At 55.0% G+C, this 23097-nt stretch overlaps 1 protein-coding gene across 4 annotated transcripts in view; it reads left to right on the top strand.

Annotated features, from left to right (window-relative positions):
* Window positions 1–17097, top strand: part of LOC144944535 (cytohesin-1-like) — an 84088-nt gene extending 66991 nt beyond the window's left edge. The window contains exons 2-13 of one of the 4 annotated variants that reach the window (XM_078872774.1): window positions 1649–1731; window positions 6251–6315; window positions 10024–10090; window positions 10828–10946; window positions 11505–11585; window positions 11709–11821; window positions 12177–12325; window positions 13011–13123; window positions 14390–14468; window positions 14885–14956; window positions 16092–16240; window positions 16986–17097. In XM_078872774.1, the coding sequence (XP_078728900.1) occupies window positions 1649–1731; window positions 6251–6315; window positions 10024–10090; window positions 10828–10946; window positions 11505–11585; window positions 11709–11821; window positions 12177–12325; window positions 13011–13123; window positions 14390–14468; window positions 14885–14956; window positions 16092–16240; window positions 16986–17064 (1169 nt within the window). In that variant the 3' untranslated portion in view covers window positions 17065–17097. Of the gene's footprint in view, window positions 1–1648; window positions 1732–6250; window positions 6316–10023; window positions 10091–10827; window positions 10947–11504; window positions 11590–11708; window positions 11822–12176; window positions 12326–13010; window positions 13124–14389; window positions 14469–14884; window positions 14957–16091; window positions 16245–16985 lie in introns of those variants that run through there. The other 3 variants (XM_078872772.1, XM_078872773.1, XM_078872775.1) reach the window with 3 other exon arrangements.
* The last annotated feature ends 6000 nt before the right edge of the window (window positions 17098–23097 follow it).

Below are 23097 nucleotides of genomic sequence, written 5' to 3'. Positions count from 1 at the left end.
TGAAGGGGTTCGTGGAATGGAAAGGAAAAGAATGAGTGTTGTGAGATGCTGTTGGCATGAGTGACGCTGTGTAAAGCGATGAACAAAAATTAAATGAAAATTCAATGAGTGGATGATCATTTTCGGTAAACTTGGCCATCACAGCTGTGTATGGCGACGGTAGTTCAAGACCCGCAGACTTGTACCGGCAACAAGGAAACACGCCCCGAGGAGTCGATCGTCCCTTTAATGAATCTGCGATGTATCCCTGCGACACATTTCACCGCTTGGTACCCTTCCACCTGAATAGCGCCTCTTGAGTACTAAAGCGGTGCCAGTGGTGGAGGGGTGCGTGGCCCCCCAATATTTGTAAAAGATTTTTTTTCCATTGTCTCTCAAGTTAAATGGCAGGCGGGCGGGCGGGCGCGGGTGTTGGGGCACGATGAAGCCATTACCTCCGATTTGCACGGTTGGCTACGTACACAAGCGGTTCGACGTACTATTCACATACGTCACGGCACGCTCTGTCGGCACTCTGCACAGCGGTTCGTGAACAGCAGCGGCGGGGGGGTGGGGGGAACGCTCCTCTTGCCGGCGAATGAGCAGACTCCCAGGGCCAGCGGGCGAACTCACCCATGGGGGGACTCTGGGGGACAATTGCCGCTGCCCTGAAAGCGGACCCTTGGGGCCCTGGGCCCTGGGCCCCTGGTCCTCTGGGTCCCGGTGACCTCGGCCGGTACCGCCGAGAGCCCTGGGTTCGAATCTCGGCTGTTTGAGCCGTCGGCTGCGATTCAACCCGGGGGGTGGGTGGGGGGGCGAGTTTGACGGGGCTCAGCACCGGTCACTGATGGACTCCGTGGAAAGTGTGAAAGTGTGAAAGTGCCCCCCCCCACCTCTCTCCGTGGGTTTGTTTCCATTTGTCTCGACCCGGGCCGGGCGGTGTCGATGGCACAGTCACTTGGAGTCCCGCCGTGGTTTATCAGAATGGTGTGAACCCTTTTTTTGTCCCGGAGGAAACCGATGAGCGATGAAGTTGTTTTTAACAGACGTCCGTTGGTGGGACGAGGGCCTACTCCAGAGGCTGTTTCTCTGGAGTGGCCCGGTCAGTTTCAAAGACCACGCCGTAGTAAACTAAACACTTTAAAACAATTACATCATGGGACCTCCTTTGCCAGTACCAAAATATGGGAATAGTTTTTTTCCTATTCTTATATCTTTTGCCAGATAAAAGGGGAAAAAAGTATATTCTCATATAAAACAATTCTTTAGTTTACCAGGTAAGGCCCACTGAGCTTTAGAGCTCTTTTTCAGAAGCGACCTGGCCACAAATGATAGCTCAACGAAGTGGCTTACCGCGTGGAAATATCAGCCAAATGCTCCAAACGCGTGATGTTGATTCTAAATGTGGAGGGAAAAACCGGAGGACCTGGAGAAAAATCCACGTGACCACGGGGAGAGAGAGAGAGAGACACGCAAACTCCAAACGTACAGCAGCAGGCGTCAGGGTCGGGATCGAGCCCACGACCTCCTGCACGCCAGGCGAGGGAGTTAACATCTCCTAGCCACCGGCGGCGCCCAACGATCCACGATCGGTGTCAAACTTAGCCGACTCCGGACCATGACGATGCCCTGGCTGTGGGCTCACACCCCCTCCCCTCTGCCGTTGCAGTGCCAACAGACCTGACCCCCGAGGAGCAGCTGGAGCTGAGCAATGTACGCCGTCGCAAGCAGGAGATACTCGCCGAGATCGAGGTGAGACCCCGAGCGAAATCGATCATCTGTTGGCGAAGCCCTTTTCCCTCAAATGTGACAATCAATACCCCCCCCCCCCCCGCTGTGGGGCATTGATCGGCACGCTGAGCGCGATCTTATATTGGTAATGTGCACACATCACATTAAGTATGTTGATTAACTGTGAATAACCCAACATACATTGTAACTTATGTGACTACACTAATCCCCCTCCCCCCCCCCCACGTTCTTCACAAGCGACGACATCACATTCACCCCCACCTCTATGTAAGACCAAAACAGCAGGATTTCTCCACAATTCTGTCTGTCGCCTGATGATGCTGGTTATTGTAATTACGCAAGACGTCACAGTACTGGAATTGTGGATGTCGTGGGTTTACTCGCCAACACACGGCGGTGTGCTGTTTTGTTCATATGACAAACCTTACTGATTAGCTGTGTCGGGTAGTGATGGGTCTTACAGCACATTTATATTTACGCGATCTAATCCAAAAAAAAACAACTCTACTGTCGATGTAATCTCTATCCTGGATGTCATTTGCACTGGATCGTCTCCGTTTAATCGGCGAACTTATTTTTTTTGGTGATTGCGGTTTGTCATTTCGGTGACCCAGGTAACGCTTGCAACTGCGTCTCATCCTCGTCTCCACCCGAGTTCTCGCCCTGTTAAACGAAATTGATTTGTGACTCAAGGAGCGTTAAACGGTCACGCAAACTCCGTTCATCCTCGCAGCAGTGGCGGCGGGCGGCAGCTTTTGGCTGAAACATCGTCACCGCATCGCACGGCGCTTTCAGATGCGATTCTGGGGCCGTCTGGAACGCTCTCCCACCCGATATTCAAAAGCCACCAGAGCTGTGCACTTATAAATCATCTCGATTGAAAACTCACTTCTCTAGAACTGCTTTTTGTGTTGACGTTTGTCGTCCTTTCCCCCCGCACCTCGCGGTTGGCTACGTACGGTGCGAAAGAAGTTCAACAGACCGCGCGTACAAATATCTCTGATCTCTGACTCGCCACGGCCGATCCCTGACTGTAGATTCTTATCACGATGGGGGCAAGGCCCTACGGGTGGCTTCGAGGCTCGAAGCTTTTACGCTGGGGCACGTATCGCCACGGGCCCAGCAGGAGGAGGAGGAGCTGAACACAGCACGAGTGACTAACCAGTCAAGTGTCTGGTCAGAGGAACCAACGGGTCAAGTTCACGGGCAGGGCGACCCACGGTAGTAGCGATAGAAGAGTGATACGGGGGCGACTGACCTGCCAGTGAACGAGAGTGAATCGGTGAGTTCTGGCTCATCAGTCAACCCGACTGCTTCGCGTTGAATCCCCGTGAAGCCGAGTGAGATGTACCGCCACGGAGTACGTGTCACGTGGAGTACGTGTCACGTGGAGTACGTGTCACGCGGAGTACGTGTCACGTGGAGTACGTGTCACGTGGAGTACGTGTCACGTGGAGCACGTGTCACGTGGAGTACGTGTCACGTGGAGTACGTGTCACGTGGAGTACGTGTCACACGGAGTATCTATCGCCACGGCCCTGCCGTGTGAGTCGAGGCTGGCGGTCCCAACGGAGAGGAAGTGGGTTTGTCCGCCGCGTCCCGTGATTCATGCCGTGAAACCTCGCCTCCATTGTGGCCCTGTGACCCCCCTTCTCCCCACCCCTCTCCCCATCCTTTCTTGTTCTTCGCTCGCTCGCTCGCCCGCCCGCCCGCCCGCCCTTCCTTCCTTCCTGCCTCCCCTGACCTCTGACCTCTGCCTCCTCCTCCTCCGTCGTCTTCTGCTTCTGCCACCGTAGTTTTTCTCGCCTCTTGCCACCCCCTTCTCTCCCTGTGGCGCACGCGCGCAGGTAGTCGTGCACGTGCGCGCGCTGTCGCTGCACGAACAACAGCAACAACAACAACACAAAATCTGCCTCTCTTTCTCGAATATAAAATAGGAATACAAATTTCCAACCCCTCCCTTTTGTCAATCAGTGTTTGCCGGCAGAGGGCAGTGCAGCCACAATCCATTGTTCTTATTCCTTACCACGCCCCCATTGTCTTTGCCCCCCGCCCGCCCCCGCCGTCACAAACTCACACTGACCAGTGTGGTGAAGTATGGACACGTGACCCCCGCGCGTACCTGTCAACCCCATAGCAGTGACCCTACCTTATCACTTATCACGGCCCAACTCTCACCTTATTGGTCACCCCGTGACCGATCTAAATCTCAACGTTCTTCCTGCAAAGTCCCATCACAAGGGAGAAGAAACACAAACACATACACAATCACCACCACTACACTCACCACTAGTACACTCACCACTACACTCACCACTACACTCACCACTACATAGCTGTCAACCCATTATCAGTGCCCCTTCTAAATCTCAACGTTCATCCTGCAAAGTCCCACCACAAGCGAGAAGAAACACAAACAAATAGACGACAGAAAATGCGTTGCCCGTATTGAAACGGCTGTACGCCGTATGGACCTGAAAACTCTATTTCCCTGCACAAGAATACGGCGGGGGGGGGGGGGGTAAACCGTGTGGGTTGACACGGTGTGTCCTTCTAAGCGCACACAGCTCCAACCGTACGGAGGACTCGGACCTACCAGGGGGGGAGTGTGGGTGGTGGGGTGTGAGAGGGGGGAGGAGTGAGGGGGGGGGGGAAGGGGGTGAGAGGGGGGGTGAGAGTGGGGGGGTGAAAATGGGGTAGTGTGGGAGGGGTGTGAGGGGGGGAGTAGGGTTGGGTGGGTGAGGGTGGGGGAGTGTGTGGGAAGGGGGTGAAAGAGGGAAGGAGTGAGAGGGGGAGTAGGTGGGTGAGGGTTGGATGGGGGGGGGGGTGAAAAAGGGGGAGTGTGGGAGGGGAGTGAAAGGAGAGGGGGGGAATGAGAGGGGGGAGGAGTGAGGGGGGGCGAGTGAGTGTGGGGGAGAAGGGGGGGAGGTAGTGGGGGGGGGGGTGACAGAGTGGGGAGTGAGTGAGAGGGTGGGAGAGTGAGAGTGGGTAGAAGGGGGGGGGGAGTTAGTGGGGGGGGGGGTGACTGAGTGGGGAGTGAGTGAGAGGGTGGGAGAGTGAGAGTGGGTAGAAGGGGGGGGGGAAGTTAGTGGGGGGGGGGGTGACTGAGTGGGGAGTGAGAGGGGTGCGCGTGGGAGAGTGAGAGTGGGTAGAAGGGGGGGGAGTTAGTGGGGGGGGGGTGACTGAGTGGGGAGTGAGAGGGGTGCGCGTGGGAGAGTAAAATCTCCGGGCGCTTCTGTTCACGCCAACATTTACCCACAGTGCGCTATGAAGTCGCCTCCATTGTCCCAATCGTTGTCGATTGTATGCAGCGTTAGTGACGCGGAAAGTGTTTGTTGTTGACTGTGCACCACCACTGCCAACGCAGGAGCACCTCCGCCACGTTTATGATTTATGACAGCTGTCAACCCCGTATTCTTGTACAGGGAAATTGAGTTTTCAGGTCCATACGGCGGACAGCCGTTTCAATAGGGGCGACAAAAATGTGTCTGTCTGTTTGCGTTTCTCCCTTGTGATGGGACTTTGCAGGATGAACGTCGAGATTTATAAGTTCTGAATTGGTCTGTAACAAGGTAGGGGGGGGGGGCACTGATAAGGGGTTGACGGCTATGATTTATTATCGCAACAATCTTCTTGGTTCGTTCGGTAAAGTCACGTAGAAGGGAAATAATAAAGTAATAAAAATAAAACATAAAAAAATAATAGAATAATATCTAATGTTTAATTTTTTATTATTTTATTACTTCCCTTCTACGTGACTTTACCGAAAGAACCAAGAAGATGAATCCCTGCAGTCACGAAAGCTTTAAATCTAAATTTATCGCAACAAAGTTCGCTAGCCGCTGTTGCGACGCCGCACGTCCTCTGAACCTGTCCGACGAACCGCCCCACACCCGGCCTCAGCGCGTGGGCGCGAATGTCATCCTCTCTGAAATGCAAATTCAAGCCCTTCGCGAGCGGTCACGGGTTCTTAACCTCGCCGCTTGTCGATTACCGCTCTCTCTCCCGGGGGGGGGGCGGGGGGGGAGATCATTGATTGTGGGAGGGGGGGGAGGCCTTCCCCAATCACTCGGAGCAAGCCCACTGGGACTCCACCCCCCTCCCCCACCTCCACACCACACCACAGACGGGCGGTTAAAGCGGAGTTGACGGAACGTCCAGCAGTAGAGCAAAGTAGGGCACGACGTCGTGTATACGACTCGCTGGGGGATGATGGTGACGCCCACGACGACGACGATGATGATGATGTAAAGGCAGACATGTTGATCAACGTTGGAGCGTGGTGGCTATATGCTGCTGCTACCGATGATGATGATGATGGTGGTGGTGGTGATGGTGTTCATCTGGAAAGCCGATAGGGCCAATGGACTTAAACACGCGTTTGTATTTATATGCAGAGACGCGGGTTCTGTTAATACTTGCTTGCATCTTTTTTAAAATACTTGTTTAAACGCGTAGGAATTGAATCGTCGTCTAACGCACACGTGTGTTCGCGCGATTGTGTCTTGTCGATTCACAGCGACTAAAGAACGAGATAGCGGACGTGATGAATGAGATGGAGACCATTGAATTCATGGATGGAAGGTACGTACGTGCGTGCCTGCCCAAAGTCCTTCCCCTCCCTCGCTCCCTCATTCCTCTGAATACTCAAGAATTTGCAGAGCCGCGCGTGTTTTTGTGATATATAGCAACCGCAACTTCCAGCAGACCACCGCCGTCCAAGCATGGTGCTGTTTCATTCAGACGCTGTCTCCCCGACAGACCTGGTCTTCACCTGATGACGGCTGCTTGCGTTGTGGCCGAAACGTCGTGAGAATTATTTTATTATGTTTTATTTTATTATTTTAATTGTTTCCATTCTACGTGACTTTACCGAAAGAACCAAGAAGATGAATCCCTGCAGTCACGAAAGCTTTAAATCGAAATTTAACAGCTGCTTTGTTTATACACCGGCTACAAATGCTTGAGCTGGCACCGATGAGGGGGAGGGGGGGGGGCTGGAAAAACGAGGCCTGGATGAGGTGGAGCAGGTAGCGGGTGGGTGGGGGAGGCACCCAGCAGTGAAAGCGTGGGACGGATTAATAAGTGTCGGAGGCGGTTAGCGGTGGCCTGCTATTGTTGTGGTCCGCTTCACTGGGACCGTGAGACCGTGAGGCCTCGTGTTCCCGGGCCCCGCCCCCCCATCCCCCCCATCCCCCCCACCCCCGCTCCCCCGAAGACAAAGATCCCCCGCGTAGCTTTAGCAGACTGTAGGGGCAAGTGCTGTTCGCGAGCTCTTATGAAGACCGGCTCGGCACACGTGGGGGCGGGTGGCCAGCACTTTGTCTCCCCTAGTGGCGATGTTTACTACGCACCATAAACAGGTCCTCATTTGAGGCTGAGTCGACCTCGGGGTGCCCAGGACTGGTTCAGACAATCGTCACTGGTGTTGGCCATGAGCGGGAATCGAACTCGGCCCACCGGGTTCGTAGCGCGATAACCACGACACTACCCCTCCCCGCAGCCACCCCCACCGGGCCCTGCCGTGCGTCGTTCGGCACGATGTCCGACATTTCTCTCCGCGTACCGTCGGGAGCTTCTTCGGGAACTGCTGTGCATCTAACCACATCTCTTCCCCAGCCCTACGCTGTGCTCCTCCATCAGCTCAACTACCCGGCCACCAGACCTCTGCCCCGACCACCCATCACCTCCCCTCATCCATGCCCATTTCACCACTTCACGCTCGTGCCGCCATACCCCAGCGCCTCTCGTCCACGCTGCAACCATCGGACAGCGTCACTCACCATCACACTCCACCTTACTCTGCCTGGCCTACCCCCAGCAGCATCAGCAGCCCCATTCCTAGCCCCTCCATCCATTCCGTCAGCTTCCTCTCTGAACGCCGTCGGCTTGCATTTTAAAGCGCCCTTGAAAAGGCGCGTTGTCAATCCGAAATAGAACAGAATAGATTGTACACGGCGCGTGAGTTGCACTGTTTCCAACAGCTATGTACCGCTGTGCTGTTGAGTTCAGCCGCTATGTACATCTGAATTGTTCTGTGAGTGTGTGTGTGCGGTGCCGGTGCTCGCTGAACAGCACTTGCCCCAACAGTCTGTTAAGGCTACACGGGGGATCTTTGTTTTTTGGTGTTGGTATTGGGGAGCGGTAGCGTAGTGATGACGCGCTGCTGTGCTACGAACCCGGTGACCCCAGTACGATTCCTGCTCGTGGCCAACATTGGGTTGGCTTAGTCTTAAATACGCAGCTGGTGCGGTGTGTAAACATCGCCACTGGGGAGACAAAGGCGGCCGAGCGTGGTGCTGGCCACCCACCTGCTCGTGTGCCGTGCCGGTCTTCAAAGGCTGCTACTCGCTAACAGCACTTGCCCCGACAGTCTGGTAAGGGCTACACGGCGGGGGATTCTTTGTCTTTGGTGTTAAGGATGGACTATTCAGGAAGGGGGTGGGGGGCGAGGCCACGGAGTAACTATTGATATTGGCCTGGGATGACAGGCGGATTGCAGCTGCCTTGGCCCGCTGCCGCCTTTAAGCCTTTGGCACGTTGAGGCACTTGACAGATCCGGCTCACATTGGCCAAGGCAGTCGCCGCTTTTTGCAGAGTGGTGTGGGAGCTGAAGTGTGAAGGTCGTGGGGGGCGCGGGGGTTGGCAGAGGCACAGCAGCCGCAAGCAGCTGGGCTGCCCTGACAGCATCAGGCCTCGGTTGAACGCAGGAGCCTGTTCGTGTTGGCACCAAGGCACGCTCGTCCCTGCCCCCTCCCCGTGTTATTGGCAGTGGACGATCGGATTACAACGGGCTCTCCAAGTCCCACTCCTTGTTGCGACTCTCAACAAAGACAGCTGCACGCCACAGTGTCGTAACACCCTCTGATTGGCACGGGCCATGCTGCGAGGATCTAACATTTCGTTGTTGTCTTCTTGGTTCACGTAGAAGGGACATAATAAAATGAGAAAAAGATTATTATTTTATTATTTCAGACGCTGTCTTTCCAACAGACCTGTTCTTCACCTGAGGATGGCTGCTTGCGTTGTGGCCGAAACGTCGTGAGAATTATTTTATTATGTTTCATTTTTATTATTTTATTACTTCCCTTCTACGTGACTTTACCGAAAGAACCAAGAAGATGAATCCCTGCAGTCACGAAAGCTTTAAATCGAAATTTCGTTTTTGGTCAACCCTATTATGCCCGGCCCCCCTCTTTGTAGCCTGGAAAACCTGGGCTCCCCCGTCCCCCCCCCTCCCCCCCTCCCCCCCTCCGGTCCACGAGCCCTCGGCGCGGTTGCACCGCCTGCGCACTCGATAGCCGGGCTACTTGCCAAACGCGAGCAGCTGCGGTGTGAACGAATTGGGGGAAAGCCACTACCCACCGAGGGCCCAATCCGACTTTCGAATGCAAGTGGCCGGCAGCCAATGGCGACGCAAAGGCCTCCTGCGGTGACGGAAGCACGTGTTTCTAAAATTCATACCACAGTGCCGTTTGCCAGTTTTAAATGATGCCTCTCAAGTGCCCGGTTAGCAGGGCTCGGAGTCCAAATGTAAACACGAGTTACAAGAAGCTGGGGGAGGAGAGCTGGGAGGAGTGTGTCATGCCAAGTTTCTCGAGTAAATCGCCACGGACGGAGCGAAACGGAAGGGAGGACAGAGGGAGGACGCTCGCAGGGATGGATAAATGTCGTTCTCGGGCCCTTTCGAAGTTGTTTAGGGGCGCCGGGTGGCGAGATGTTAACTGCCTAGACTGGTATGCAGGATGTCGTGGATTCTATCCCGACGCTGACGCCTGCTGAATATTTTGAGTTTACAGCAGGTGTGATTGGGTCATAGCCCACGGATGAACGGGCTAAATGAAATATATATTTTATTTTACCAGGTAAGGCCCACTGAGCTATGTAGCTCTTTTTCAGAAGCGATCAGGCTATCACAAATGATAGCTCAACGAAGTGGCTTACCATCACGTGGACATTTATAGCAGCCAAATACTCTAAGTCGCAAGCTTTTAAATGTCGAGGGAAAAACCGCAGGAACCGGAGAAAAATCACGGGGAGAGAGACACGCAAACTCCAAATGTACATCTGGCGTCAGGGTTGGGATCTAACCCACGCGCTCCTCTATACCAGGCGAGGGAGTGAACATCTCTCCACCCCGGCAAACGAAGTCGCGGTGGCCTCCGTATGTTCTTCACCGCCGGTGTTAAATGTTGTTGGCGACGGGGGCAGTGTGGCTTGAACGTGAGCGAAACGCCCTGCGGTGATGGTGAAGCGTCATCTCTGGTCTCTCTCTCTCTCTCTGCCCTGCAGTAAAACCATGCAGCGCAACAAGCAGATGACAGCCGGTCGCAAGAAGTTCAACATGGACCCGAAAAAGGCAAGCGGAACTCCTGTCGCCACCAGTCTTTTTAAGGCATTATCATCCCTCATCATGTTAGAGAAGTTTTCTAAAATAAAAAAAAATGGTAAAAAAAATTTTGTAACAAAAAAAAATTACAATTGTGTTTTTTTTTCTTTTTTCCACCAGTCTTTTCTCAAAATAAACTAAAATTACGTAAACAAATATCTAACAATTGCGGTTTTAATTTTTTCCGCCAGTTTACGTCACTCGTAAAAATAACGGCGTCGTGTCATCGGAGCGTAGAACCCAGTGCGGAAATCGCGCTGAGCAGCGTGAGCGCCCGGCGTGTCGGAGGGCGTCCGGTGGAAGAGGCTGCTCGTTTTGTGACGATCAAAATACGTGGCCCCTCCTTGATCGTCACAGAGTAGGGTTGCCGCACTTAACTAAACGTCACGATTTTTTTTCTTTCGCAATTTCTCGTGCCACAACTGTACGATGAAGTCGTGAGCTTTAAGCAGAACCAATGCACGCGGAATACTCTTTAACTGTCGCAGCACGGTGGAAAATGAATGACGGGGGTGGCAGCCAAAGGGGACGTAAGCCCCCGCGGAGATGGAGGCGAATAAATCAGCTCGTGTGCAGGGTGCTTGGTGGAGCGTTGCATCACGGGACGGCCTGGCAGGGAGGCCTCCGCCCAGCAACGGACGGTGGCTGACGATGGTCGGTGATGATGATGATGACGATGGTAATGATCGCGTCGCTTCTATTCACAGGGCATTCGCTACCTGGTGGAGAACGATCTGCTCAAGAGCTTACCGGAAGACATCGCCCAGTTCCTCTACAAGGGCGAAGGGCTGAACAAGACGGCCATCGGCGACTACCTGGGAGAGAGGTGCGGCGCTAACGGGGGGTGGAGGCCGACGGTCCACGGACCGGAGACGGCCGCCACTTCACTTCACACGGCCCATGGTCACGCGAGCGAGGCCTTGCCGCTTGCAAACGGCCTTTATCCATCAACGGGCGCCACGGTGGCGAGATGTTAGCTACCTCACCTGGTACACAGGAGGTCGTGGGTTTGATCCCAACCCTTACACCTACGTGTCCCTCTCCCCGTGGCCACGTGGATTTTTCCCCGGGTCCTCCGGTTTCCCCCTCCACAATTTAGAATCAATACGCGTTCAGAGTAATTTGCTGCTCTAGATTCCCACGCGACGATAAGCCACTTCGTTGAGCTGCGGCCAGGTCGCTTCCGAGAAACAGCTAGAAAGTTCACCCGGCCTTACCTGGCGAAATAAAAAATAGTTTCGTTTAATTGGCTACCAGATGGGTAGTGAGGAAATTGTATCGGAGTACTGAAGGCGTTGTGTTGAAGCGCTGAACAAACTTACTTGAATTAACCTTTGGCCTGTCGATCCGTGTCCACCCTTTTTCCCGTGTCGCATCCACCTAGGGACGAGTTCAACCTGAAGGTGCTGCAGGCCTTTGTCGACCTTCACGAGTTCACGAACCTCAACCTGGTGCAAGCTCTCAGGCGAGTTCTTCGCACCTCCTCCGTGTCGATGCTGTGACGATGTCGGTGTCAGCGTTGGTGTCGGTGACCGTGATCGTGTCGGTGACCGTGTCGGTGCCCGTGTCGGTGTCCGTGTCCATGCAGGCAGTTCCTGTGGAGCTTCCGTCTGCCAGGCGAGGCCCAGAAGATCGACCGCATGATGGAGGCGTTTGCGGCGCGCTACTGCCAGTGCAACCCCGGGGTGTTCCAGTCCACCGGTACGTGCACGCACACGCGCACACACGCACACACACGCACGCATGCATGCATCTGCGTTTGTACACACGCATGCATGCACACGCACGCACGCACGCATGCACGCATCCATGTACGTACACACGCACACACGCATGCATGCACGTTCGCACACACGCACGCACGCCGACTTAACAAAAACAGCTCGCAATCATTACAGCTCGCAATCATTACACCTCGCCATGATGACATTTTCTGCCACAACGACGTGTGCTCGCCGTTGCCACACGTCCCGACAGTCCGTTAAAGGCCACACGGCGGAGGAGGGGGGGGGGTTTGTAGGGGCGGTGTTGGGACCTTGTTGTGTTTGTGCCGCAGACGCTTGCTACGTCCTCTCCTTCGCCATCATCATGCTCAACACGAGCTTGCACAACCCCAACGTGCGCGACAAACTCACCGTGGAGCGCTTCGTCATCATGAACCGCGGGATCAACGACGGGGGCGACCTGCCGGAGGAGCTGCTCCGGGTGGGTGGCCCTGCATCCCCCCCCCCCGATCCCTCCAACCCCCCCCCCCAGCCCCCCCCCATCACAGCAACACCACCGAGCGAGCTCCATCCAGGCGCAGAATCACCGTCACCGCCCGTTTTGGAATCTCTTACATTTTTTTTTATCGAGGCCACCGAATGCCCTGGGCTTGGCCCTGGGCAGTCCACAAAGTCGGTCCCCGGTGGCCGCATGGAAAATTTGTGAAGAATTTGTGAAGAATTTGTGAAAAATCTGGGTTTTGTCGTCCCGCTCCAAATGATCTGGCCTCGTGGAGCTACCTGGGCAGTGGGTGGAGCTACCTGGGCAGTAGGCGGGGCTACCGGCATAATGGGCGGGGCTACCGGCATAATGGGTGGGGCTACCCTGGCAGTGGGCGGGGACCAAAACACAATTTCTAAGTTCGGGACCCGGGGCAGTTGCCCCCCTCGATTCGCCGTACCCTTAGCGGACCGCTCTGGAGGTGGGGTTGGAGGGTGGAGGGGCATCGTCAGGGGCGGTGCACGCCGGGCTTTCTGCCGCGTGGCTGACTTGGCGTGGCTGACCCGGTGTGGGTGGCCTGGCCTGACTGACTCGGCCTGGCTGAGCCGGCGTCGTCGTTGTTCCGTGCGACCCGCGTCTCATCTCCCGCCCCTCCTCCCCCCCCCCCCCCCCCCCCCGTTTTCAGAACCTGTACGAAAGCATCAAGAACGAGCCGTTCAAGATCCCCGAGGATGACGGGAACGACCTGACGCACACTTTCTTCAACCCCGACCGCGAGGGCTGGCTCCTCAAGCTGGGTGGGTGCGCGGTCGCTCCCGACGCCGCTCTCTATCGCTGGCACGGCCGAGTCTGGGGACTTTCAGACGATGAGCTTCTGTTTTTTTTAGAGCTCGTCGGATTCCTCCCGTATTAATAAATATTCCGAATAATAACAATAACTATGGTGATAATGATAATTGTTTTTTTTACCCTTCTATCTGGCTCTAAGGAAAGCTGTCTCGGGTGTGGACCAAACAACTTCAAGGACAGTGCATACATTATCAGAGTTATGTTTTTTTTTTGCATTCCAACCGCAGGTATTGTGGTCTATGCAAACATGACTCCTTGTAAACAAAAAAGGTGTCAGTTTTGTTGCCAGATAGAAGGGTAAAAAAAACAATTATCATATTTTTACTGGCAAATGAGGTTCCAATGGTATGGTGATATTGTCAACGTGTGACGGCTGCCTGGTGAATGACGGCTGCTTTCTGTCTCCCTGTCCACTGCTTTCTCTGCTCCCCGCTGCAGGAGGTACGTGCGATCACTCGCGTCGCTCCCCCCACCTCGCGCCCCCCCCCCCCACCTCGCGCCCCCCCCCACCTCGCCCCCCCCCCACCTCGCTCCCCCCCCCCCACCTCGCCCCCCCCCCCCCCACTTTACGCGCTCCTTGCGACGCCGTCGTTCCGTTTCCACCTCGGGTGCTTTTTTTCCCCCCCGTTTTCTTCTTGTTTCGTTGTCACAAAAAACAAATCTGTCGTAGCCGTGGCACGGCACCACCACGGGGAAGGGCGGCCGAGTCACGGATGTTGCAGAATGATTGGGGGAAAAGGGAGAAGAGGCGAGGGAAAGGGGGGCCGGGTACGAATGCCCACCCCTACACCGCCCCCTCCCCCCAGAGACGGACAAAGAGGAGGTGGGCGTGGTTCAAGATGAGCGGCATTAGGGAGAGAGGAGGAGGAGGGTTAGGGCTGGGCAGGAAAGAAGGAGTAAGGAATGACCAGGCCAAGATGTCAGGGATGACAGGGTTGGCGATGACGATGACGGTGAGAGGGCAGGATAGACTTGACCCAGCCATACAAATGTGGGAGTTCCATTCGCTGGCTCAGGGCACCAAAATCACGTTGACTCGGGTCGCCCGTCATTAGATCTTTTCGCCGCTCGGCCGTTGAGGGGAGAGCGCGAGAGGGCCTCGTTGCAAATCGGTGGGGTGTCTGCAAATGGATCCTACGGCGTCGTCGGCACGGTGACGCATTCATTAATCTATTTATCTGAAGCTGACGCCAGGGGCCCTGTTGTGTTCACTGCAGGCGGCCGAGTAAAAACGTGGAAGCGGCGGTGGTTCATCCTCACCGACAACTGCCTCTACTACTTTGAGTACACCACGGTGAGTGAGTGGGGGGGTGCCCCCCCATCCCGCCTGCCCCCCCCCCCCGCCCCCGTCTACACCTTGCACCTGTGCGAGTTCGCCAACAACGAACGAACAGAATATTTATTTGCACCGGAGGAATCCGATGAGCCGTAAAGCTATTATTTTTCACGGATGTCCAGTCGAAGGTTATCCGCACTACGTCTGAAACATCGCTACGGCGGCACTTGTGCCAGGCTAGGTGCGCTTTGAGGCCAGGGTGGAGTGGCGAGGAGGCTCGCTCCGACGAAGTGTTTTCAAAGCGGCCGTGGGGAGCGACGATTGACCGTGGGGAGCGACGATTGACCGTGGGGAGCGACGATTGACCGTGGGGAGCGACGATTGACCGTGGGGAGCGACGATTGACCGTGGGGAGCGTGCGTGTGTCTGGGTAGGACAAGGAACCTCGCGGGATCATCCCTTTGGAAAACCTGAGCATTCGGGAAGTGGACGATCCCAAGAAGCCGGTGAGAGTCCAACCCACACAACGCACACTCCACCCCACGCACTCCACCCCGCACACTCCACCCCGCGCACTCCACCCCGCACACTCCACCCCGCGCACTCCACCCCACGCACTCCACCCCGCGCACTCCACCCCGCGCACTCCACCCCACGCACTCCACCCCGCGCACTCCACCCCGCGCACTCCACCCCGCGCACTCCACCCCGCGCACTCCACCCCGCGCACTCCACCCCGCGCACTCCACCCCGCACACTCCACCCCGCGCACTCCACCCAACGCACTCCACCCCGCGCACTCCACCCCGCGCACTCCACCCCGCACACTCCACCCCGCGCACTCCACCCCGCGCACTCCACCCCGCGCACTCCACCCCGCGCACTCCACCCCGCGCACTCCACCCCGCGCACTCCACCCCACGCACTCCACCCCGCGCACTCCACCCCGCGCACTCCACCCCGCGCACTCCACCCCACGCACTCCACCCCGCGCACTCTACCCCGCGCACTCCACCTCGCACACTCCACCCCGCGCACTCCACGTCGCACACTCCACCCCGCACACTCCACCCTGCACACTCCACCCCACGCACTCCACGCCGCACACTCCACCCCGCACACTCCACCCCACGCACTCCACCCCGCGCACTCCACCCCGCGCACCTCCACCCCACACGGGCGCCTGTCCTGGGTGGAGCGGTGGTGTGGCGGTCAGCGCACTGCACTACGAACCCGGCGACCCACGCGTTCGAATCCTCGCCGCGGTTTTCAGTGACATTCTCCGTGACCAGTGTGGCGAAGTATGGTCGAATAACGCCCCCCCTCCCGATCGAGATGCTTTCATCCAGCACTGGACTAACAAAAGGGCTGTGCATTCGGGGGGGGGAGGGCAAATATTTCCCGGAGCTTAACGCAGGCGCAGGCCAGCTCACGATGGGAAGGCCACAAGTTGAACTCCTGACCGTGGTGGGTTGACTTCGGTCCATCGTCACTGCGGGATCGATACGACGAGCGGGTTTGTCCTTTGGATAGACTCCCCCCGCCCCCCCCCCCCCAGCCATGGGAACGTGGAATTTCCACCGCTCGCTCCAACTCTCAATCGTTCCCTTGTTCGGCCCCCTGCTGCTGCCGCCGACACAGAACTGCTTTGAGCTGTACAACGACGGTGGCGGCCTGGTGAAGGCGTGCAAGACGGAGGCGGACGGCCGGGTGGTGGAGGGCAACCACGTGGTCTACCGCATCTCCGCGCCGACGCCGGAGGAGCGCGACGAGTGGATCAAGAGCATCAAGTAAGTGCCCCCCCCCCACTCCTCCCCCACCGCTGAACCCCCCCCACCCGACCCCCCACCCCCCCCCCCCCCCATTCCTCGCCCACCCCCCCCAGGGGCGGTGACGGGGACACCAAGGTTCAGGGGTCGCACCATGCAGTCGGCCCGTTGTGAGAAGGCCCTTCTGGGCCCGACGTCATAGCAAATGTGCGAGGGTCAGCGTTGTGCTATGAAAAAGGGCCATTGCCCGAAACGTCGCCTATGATTTAATTTTCCTTTTCAGGCCGCACAAAAAGACAAAGATCACCCGTATAGCCTTAACAGACTGTTGGGGCAAGTGATGTTAGCGAGCACCTTTGAAGGCCGGCACACAAAGGGGTGGGTGGCCAACACCATGCCCTGCCGCCTTTGTCTCCCTCGTGGCGATGTTTACACACTGCACCAAGTACTCATTTGACCGAGAGGAGGCCCAGGACCGGTCAGGATAATCGCCAACGGCATTGGTCATGAGCAGGAATCGAACTCGGGTCGTCGGGTTTGTAGCGCAGCGCCTAAACCGCTACTCTACCGCTCGGCCGCACACACGCGCGAACACACGGTGTTGTTGTTTCAGTGCCATTGTCGTCAACCGTGCTTGTGCACCGCTGCTAATGCGGCAGCGGCGATCGCCAAATCATTCGTGGCAAGGGGGCTGCACACGAATCGCACGGAAAAAAACCTTTCGCTTTCACTCTGTGCCTCCCCCCCCCCCCACCCTACCCTGCAGGGCGAGCATCAGCAAAGACCCCTTCTACGAGATGCTGGCGGCGAGGAAAAAGAGGGTGGCCAGCAAGAAGTCCAGCTAGGATGCGCCACGTCGAACCACGGACCAGTGGTGGGGGGGGGGGGGGCGTGGGGGGGGGGGGGGAGTGGGGAGGGGCTCTTTTTCCCTTTCCCCGGCGACCGTCTGCACGCCTTCGGCCCCCCCGCGCACGATTCCGACAAAATCCGGACAGAGGCTGTAACTTTTCCACGGTGGTGTGCCGCTCGTGCGTGAGGGTGGATGTAAGTGGGGGGGCGTGGGGGCGGGGGGAGGGTGACTGTTGGCGGTTCCGGATGCAAAGTTTTGCAAAAAAATGTTAAGGCTCGCGTCAGAATCTGTGCGTGGGTGGGTGGGAAGAGCGACGCGCGGGTGAGAGCGACGCGTGGGTGAGATGAGCAGCGTCGGGCGGACGCGGGAGTCGGCTGGTGTTCCCACGAGAGACAGCCGCGTCAAACCAGTGCCAATTGCGGTGCGGTGCACCCGCACCCGCGAATGCCAGGGGCCGGGGGGGGGGGGGGCACCGCTGGACCTGCCGTGCGGTCCGTGCCCCGCAAGTCGTCGTTGTTTTGTCTTAAAGAAGAGAGGACCCCTCGTGGGGACTTGCCGAGGCCTGCCCCTGCCGGGCCTCGGGTGGATGCCCAGCGAGGCTTCTGTGTAGCATGACGAGTGTTAACGATTCACCTTGGCCACGGTGATGGGGGAGTTAGGGGGGGGGTGCACATGTGAATTCACATGGAGTATGTCAATTCCCAAGATGTTTGACAGACTGACCGTGTAAGCCAGTCAGGGTCGCCGCGCCGTCCTGGTTCCCTCAGTCTTCTCCGGAGCACTCGATAAAAAAAGTGTCGTTGTGTGTGTCGGCTGGAAGACAATATGCACACCTCCAAACGAATGTCGCCGCAGACGACCGCCGGCACGATCGGGAGTGATCCGCACACGTTTAACAACTGTGCGGATTACGCTTCAACATACGGCCGTGCTACATACGTGTGTGTATGTTGAACTTCTTTCGCACCGTACGTGGCCAACAGTGCTCATCGGAGGTGCTGACAACTTTGTGTGGGGTGGGGGTGGAGGGGGGGGTTTCCGGCCGCGTCGGGTGGAGGAGTGAGCACGACACACACAGCGGCGACCCGACCTGACCCGCAAAGTAGATTACGAGCGGGACGTCGTGCGCCGAGCACGACAACCGAGCGCCGTGCTCGCGAGTCCCGGCGACGAGAGCGCGACGTTGACGACGAGAGCGCGACGTTGGCGACGAGAGCGCGACGTTGACGACGAGAGCGCGACGTTGACGACGAGAGCGCGACGTTGGCGCCCGACCGCGTCGTCAGGAGGGGCGCCGTCGCGATGCGAGGTCACGAGTGGTGGGAACCGTGAATGGCGATCCTCATTTTTCTATTTGTACTTAGTAGTAGTAATATTATTATTATTGTATAGAACTCTAATCGGTTATTATAACGTTTTTTTTATTATATGATTACTTTCGTCTGGATAGAACCGAGTAACACACACACGCATATATATCGATGTCTGTGCGGAGGGAAATATTTTGCGCGCCCGTACAGGCGCGCTGCAGTTTACTTGGAAGAGCGTTCCATACGTGGCAAGCTTCTGGCTAAGGGTCGGCTCCTTTACGGTCACGTTTACCCGCAGGGCTTTGGACTTTGGCCTTCTCCGGGCGAGGGTTCATGCCGAGGCCCCCCCCCACCTTCTGCGTCGCTACAAAGTTGGACAACCAAAAATGGTGCCGGCCTCGCCGAGACTGCTCTCTCGCGCCACCGCTGGCGGAAGGGCCGACCGCTGAGCGCGATCGCGGGAAATTCTAGAGTTTTCTTTTGCCCTGCTATTCCACGCCGGCCACGCGTTTGTGTAGATTGGGGCGCAACAAAAAACGTGCTGGAGAGACCCAAAAAAAAAACCTCCACCGCCCCCACCGCACACGCGGCCCGCTTGCTGCTTGCCAATCGGCCGCGGCCGCCGTGGATGACCCATTTATGTGGGTGGGTGCGGACGGAGGCAGAGGGGGGGGGGTGTTGGATTTGGAGAAAAACCTCGACAGCCCGTGCCCGGAGACCGAATGGAGCCGGCCGACAGTCGGCGTCGCGTTAGCCCGTCACGCCGCGCGGCAGCATCCCTCGCGTTCCCAAGTGACGTTGACGCTCCAAAGTTCAGTGAGCGGAACCTTCACAAACTTTGTGGGTACAATGGTTATTGCTCTAAACCGAGCCTGTAAAATGCTTTCAAAGCAAGTTTTTTTTTTATCCACTTGCCATGTCCCCCCCACATCATACCCCCACCAATGATTTGCCATTTTCAAATCGACGATAGGCTATTAATTTATAATATTAAAAAAGTATTCCTTCGTAGAAGCTGGATATATATCAATATCGCAATCTACATCTTATATATCTCTTTTTCCGCTGCACAACCGAGCCGTGCCGGAGCCAGCCTGGCACGGAGCCAGCCTGGCACGGAGCCAGCCTGGCACGGAGCCAGCCTGGCACGGAGCCAGCCTGGCACGGCTCTAGAGGCTCCGGGTTGCTTTTCCACTGCAGAGGCCGAGCTGTGCCGCTGACGTCACAAAGCAATCAAGTTGTGGGTAACCCCCCCCCCAAGCCAGATTCAGACATCCTCCAAGTCTTGTGCCGTGATGGCCCTGCGCTGGCCTGGCTCGGGTGTGCCAGTGGAGAAGGAGTAATTGTAGATCGGGCGCATTTGTAAAATTATTTTTGTCACTCCGTGTGTGTGTGTGTGGAATGGCACCGATTAAAATTAACGGAGCCCCCGTTTTTATTTTTTTTTTGCTGCGAGCCGATATGAAGTTGAAAATTGCGAAGCTGTTGCGTGTCCCAGATTCCAGGTGCTCGGTCTTCTGGACCATGTGTCCGGTTTTGTCAGCGAACGAACTCTTTTTGCACAGCTAACGGAGATGCATTCCTTATCTTTTGAAGGTCGAGACGGTTGAGCGATCGTCGTTAGACCGAGATTTTTTTGTCGTCGTCGTCGTTAAAATACGAACTTTTTTTTTTGGTGGCGAGAGCAGCGCGTCCCATCAACGTCGCAGCTCGTGGCTGCTGCACCCCAGCATTACCGCACAGACCCACCACACGCGCCACGCCACTTGCGCGGAGCTCACCCCTGCACTGGTCTACACAATTGTACACAAATACAGCGAGTCCTCAAAATAACGGCGAAGGAAAAAGCAGGCTCTCCTCTTCTTGGTTCTTTCGGTAAAGTCACGTAGAAGGGAAGTAATAAAATAAAAAAAAACATAATAAATAATATTTTAATATTTTATTTTTATTATTTTATTACTTCCCTTCTAAAGTCACGTAGAAGGGAAGTAATAAAATAATAAAAATAAAACATAATAAAATAATATAATAATAAAATAATATTTTAATATTTTATTTTTATTATTTTATTACTTCCCTTCTAAAGTCACGTAGAAGGGAAGTAATAAAATAATAAAAATAAAACATAATAAAATAATATAATAATAAAATAATATTTTAATATTTTATTTTTATTATTTTACTTCCCTTCTACGTGACTTTACCGAAAGAACAAAGAAGATGAATCCCTGCAGTCACGAAAGCTTTAAATCGAAAAAAGCAGGCTTTTATATTTTTTTGGTGGAATCTTAAACAATTATCTAAAGGCCCTCTATGTAATTTGGTCAGGCTTTCGAGCAGCTCTGAGCTTGTGTCCACACTGTCATTATTATTGATAACTTTTCTACATTTCTATCGCGCTCAGGTGAGCTCAGACAATTTGCGCCGTGCAAAGCGACCGCTGCCTTGACGTTAGCCCCGGTCTTCACGCCGCGCGGAAACGTGATGCGACCCGTACAGGTCCCTGCAGCCGCTACTGCTACCGCAGTAAAATTGGATTGTGCGATCTGGAATTTGCTCGTGTGATTTTCAATAATGATTATACATGAAACATGTGTTTCTACTTGTACGTATGCAATAAAAGCAATATCAATAATGTAAATGGGGCAAAAGTTGGCCTTCATGGGAATGATGTGGTTTTGGGAAGGGGCGATTGGTATTGTGGAGGCCAACTCAACCCTGAATTAGCCCGATATTGCGAGGACAGTGCAAACACACCCCCCACACAAAGCAACACGACACTGCACACGCATGGATAGGTCTGCAGGTCATAAGAGCTGGGAGTTGAGAAGCTCTGTTTTGAGTATTCTCGAGCAAATGTGCAATGTTTTATTTTATTGTTGGTGAACTTTAACCCCTGATCAGTGTTACGTGAATTAGTATAACCTCTAGGAATTAGCGTGTGCGCGTCGTCGGCAGAATCCAGACTCCGAGCGCCGTGGAAGGTTCAATGAATCCATCCCGGGCTTTCGCTAATACCACCACAACCACTAAAATCACCCACCGAATCGCCTATCGGATTGACTCTGGAGATCCAACGAAACGCCAGAGATTTCCTGTTCAAGTGAGCATTGAGTCGGTGCTCGTCTTGTGTTTACAGCCCTGAGCCAGTGGTGAGGACATTCCACATTCCTATTGTGGGAGTTGAATCCATCGGACGTTCATTGTTGATCTCTCCCACCAAGTGGCACTCATTTTACCGAGCGCAGAGGGATAGATGGGCTGGGTCAAGTGTCTGAACCACGATTTGAACTCGCAACGTTTACGATTGCCGAGCCACCACGGCCAAGACGGAGGTCCTCTGGCTGTCAGAATACAAGATAAATGTAATAAAATTGAAACGCGAATTGTTTGTTAATCGATAAATCGAACGATTCTTACATCTTTACTGCCGCGTATAAATGTGTCCTTGTTCCCGTACGCCTTTGACTACGGGAATAAAACAAAGGCATAATGCAGTAAAACTCCTGCTATCCGTAACCCTTTTATCCACCACTCCGTGGGTTCGCGAAAAAAGTCCACGGCCACATTCTTCCTGTTAACCGCAATCATCTGCGGTTTCCCATCCTGCGTTGCGGAACGGGCTTCCTATTATCCGCCAAGGTCTTTGCAAATTCGCGCGATTTTATTAGTGAACAAAATGCATCACTACGGACAAGCGGAGCGAATTCGCAAGATAACGTCGCGGGTAATAGGACCCCCGTGGTGTTTTGTCGCCCACATCCCAAATAAGAGGAGTTGCATTGCAGTTGTTGGTGCTGTTAAAGAGACCCCGACATGGACATTGGCGAGTCCTTTCCCAGCCCGGAGGCTGCGATGCTGTAGGACTGCCAACCGTGTGACGTGTCAATGTACATAATCGTGCCGTGTTAAGTATGTTGCTATTAAGATAATAACGTTCTGTTTATACTGCTTGTGTGTCAATGCTTTTGTTTGCCAATTATTGTTTATAACAATAAATTCTTACCGTGAACACGTAAGCCTTGTGAGCGACTGATTATATTATAGATTTTAAACCTAATTATTGGGATGGGAACAAGGTTCAGAGGTTGTGGGTTCAGAGTGCTGCCCCCAGGACCCAATGAGGGCTTGAAGTAGCTGGCAAGAGCCAATGTTTCAAGTTGATTGTGCAAGCAGGTGAGAGAACTCATGGGACCAGGGAAATGGAGTCTCATTTGCAAGAGTGACCGGGCGCATTATACAGGGCGTTTCAAAAAGATGGACCCGATTTGAAATCGCTATATCTCTGCAACCACTAACCGCCCATGAATGAAACGCTTACCACTTGAAAGGGCGGGGCATAGAGAGGGCGGGGGCATAGAGTTTTAAATGATCACCGTTAGATGCCTCTCCCAGCGCACAAACAACCCCGAGCCTCAGTCATTCGCAAGATGGTGACCCCGCAACACAAGGAGTTTTGCGTTCTGCAGTTCAGCAAAACTGAATCCGTAACTGCGGTGCAGCGTGCGTTTCAACGGCGTTTCGGCATTGATCCACCAATGTCAAAGAGCATGGTGGCACAAAAGACCGTGTTTTGTGCCACCATTAGCGACTAATCTGTATGACCTAAAAACAGAATCACGGCAGCGGTGACTTCAGTGGAAGAGGACACTTTGAGAGGCGTTAGGGACGAATTCAACTATCGTCTCGATGTTGTCCGTACAGCAGGTGGAGGGCAC

The sequence above is a fragment of the Lampetra fluviatilis genome, chromosome 35, assembly GCF_964198595.1.
Source record: "Lampetra fluviatilis chromosome 35, kcLamFluv1.1, whole genome shotgun sequence".
Classification (NCBI taxonomy): domain Eukaryota; kingdom Metazoa; phylum Chordata; class Hyperoartia; order Petromyzontiformes; family Petromyzontidae; genus Lampetra; species Lampetra fluviatilis.
Note: the sequence above shows the minus strand (reverse complement) of the source record. Positions and strands in the feature narration are given on the sequence as shown.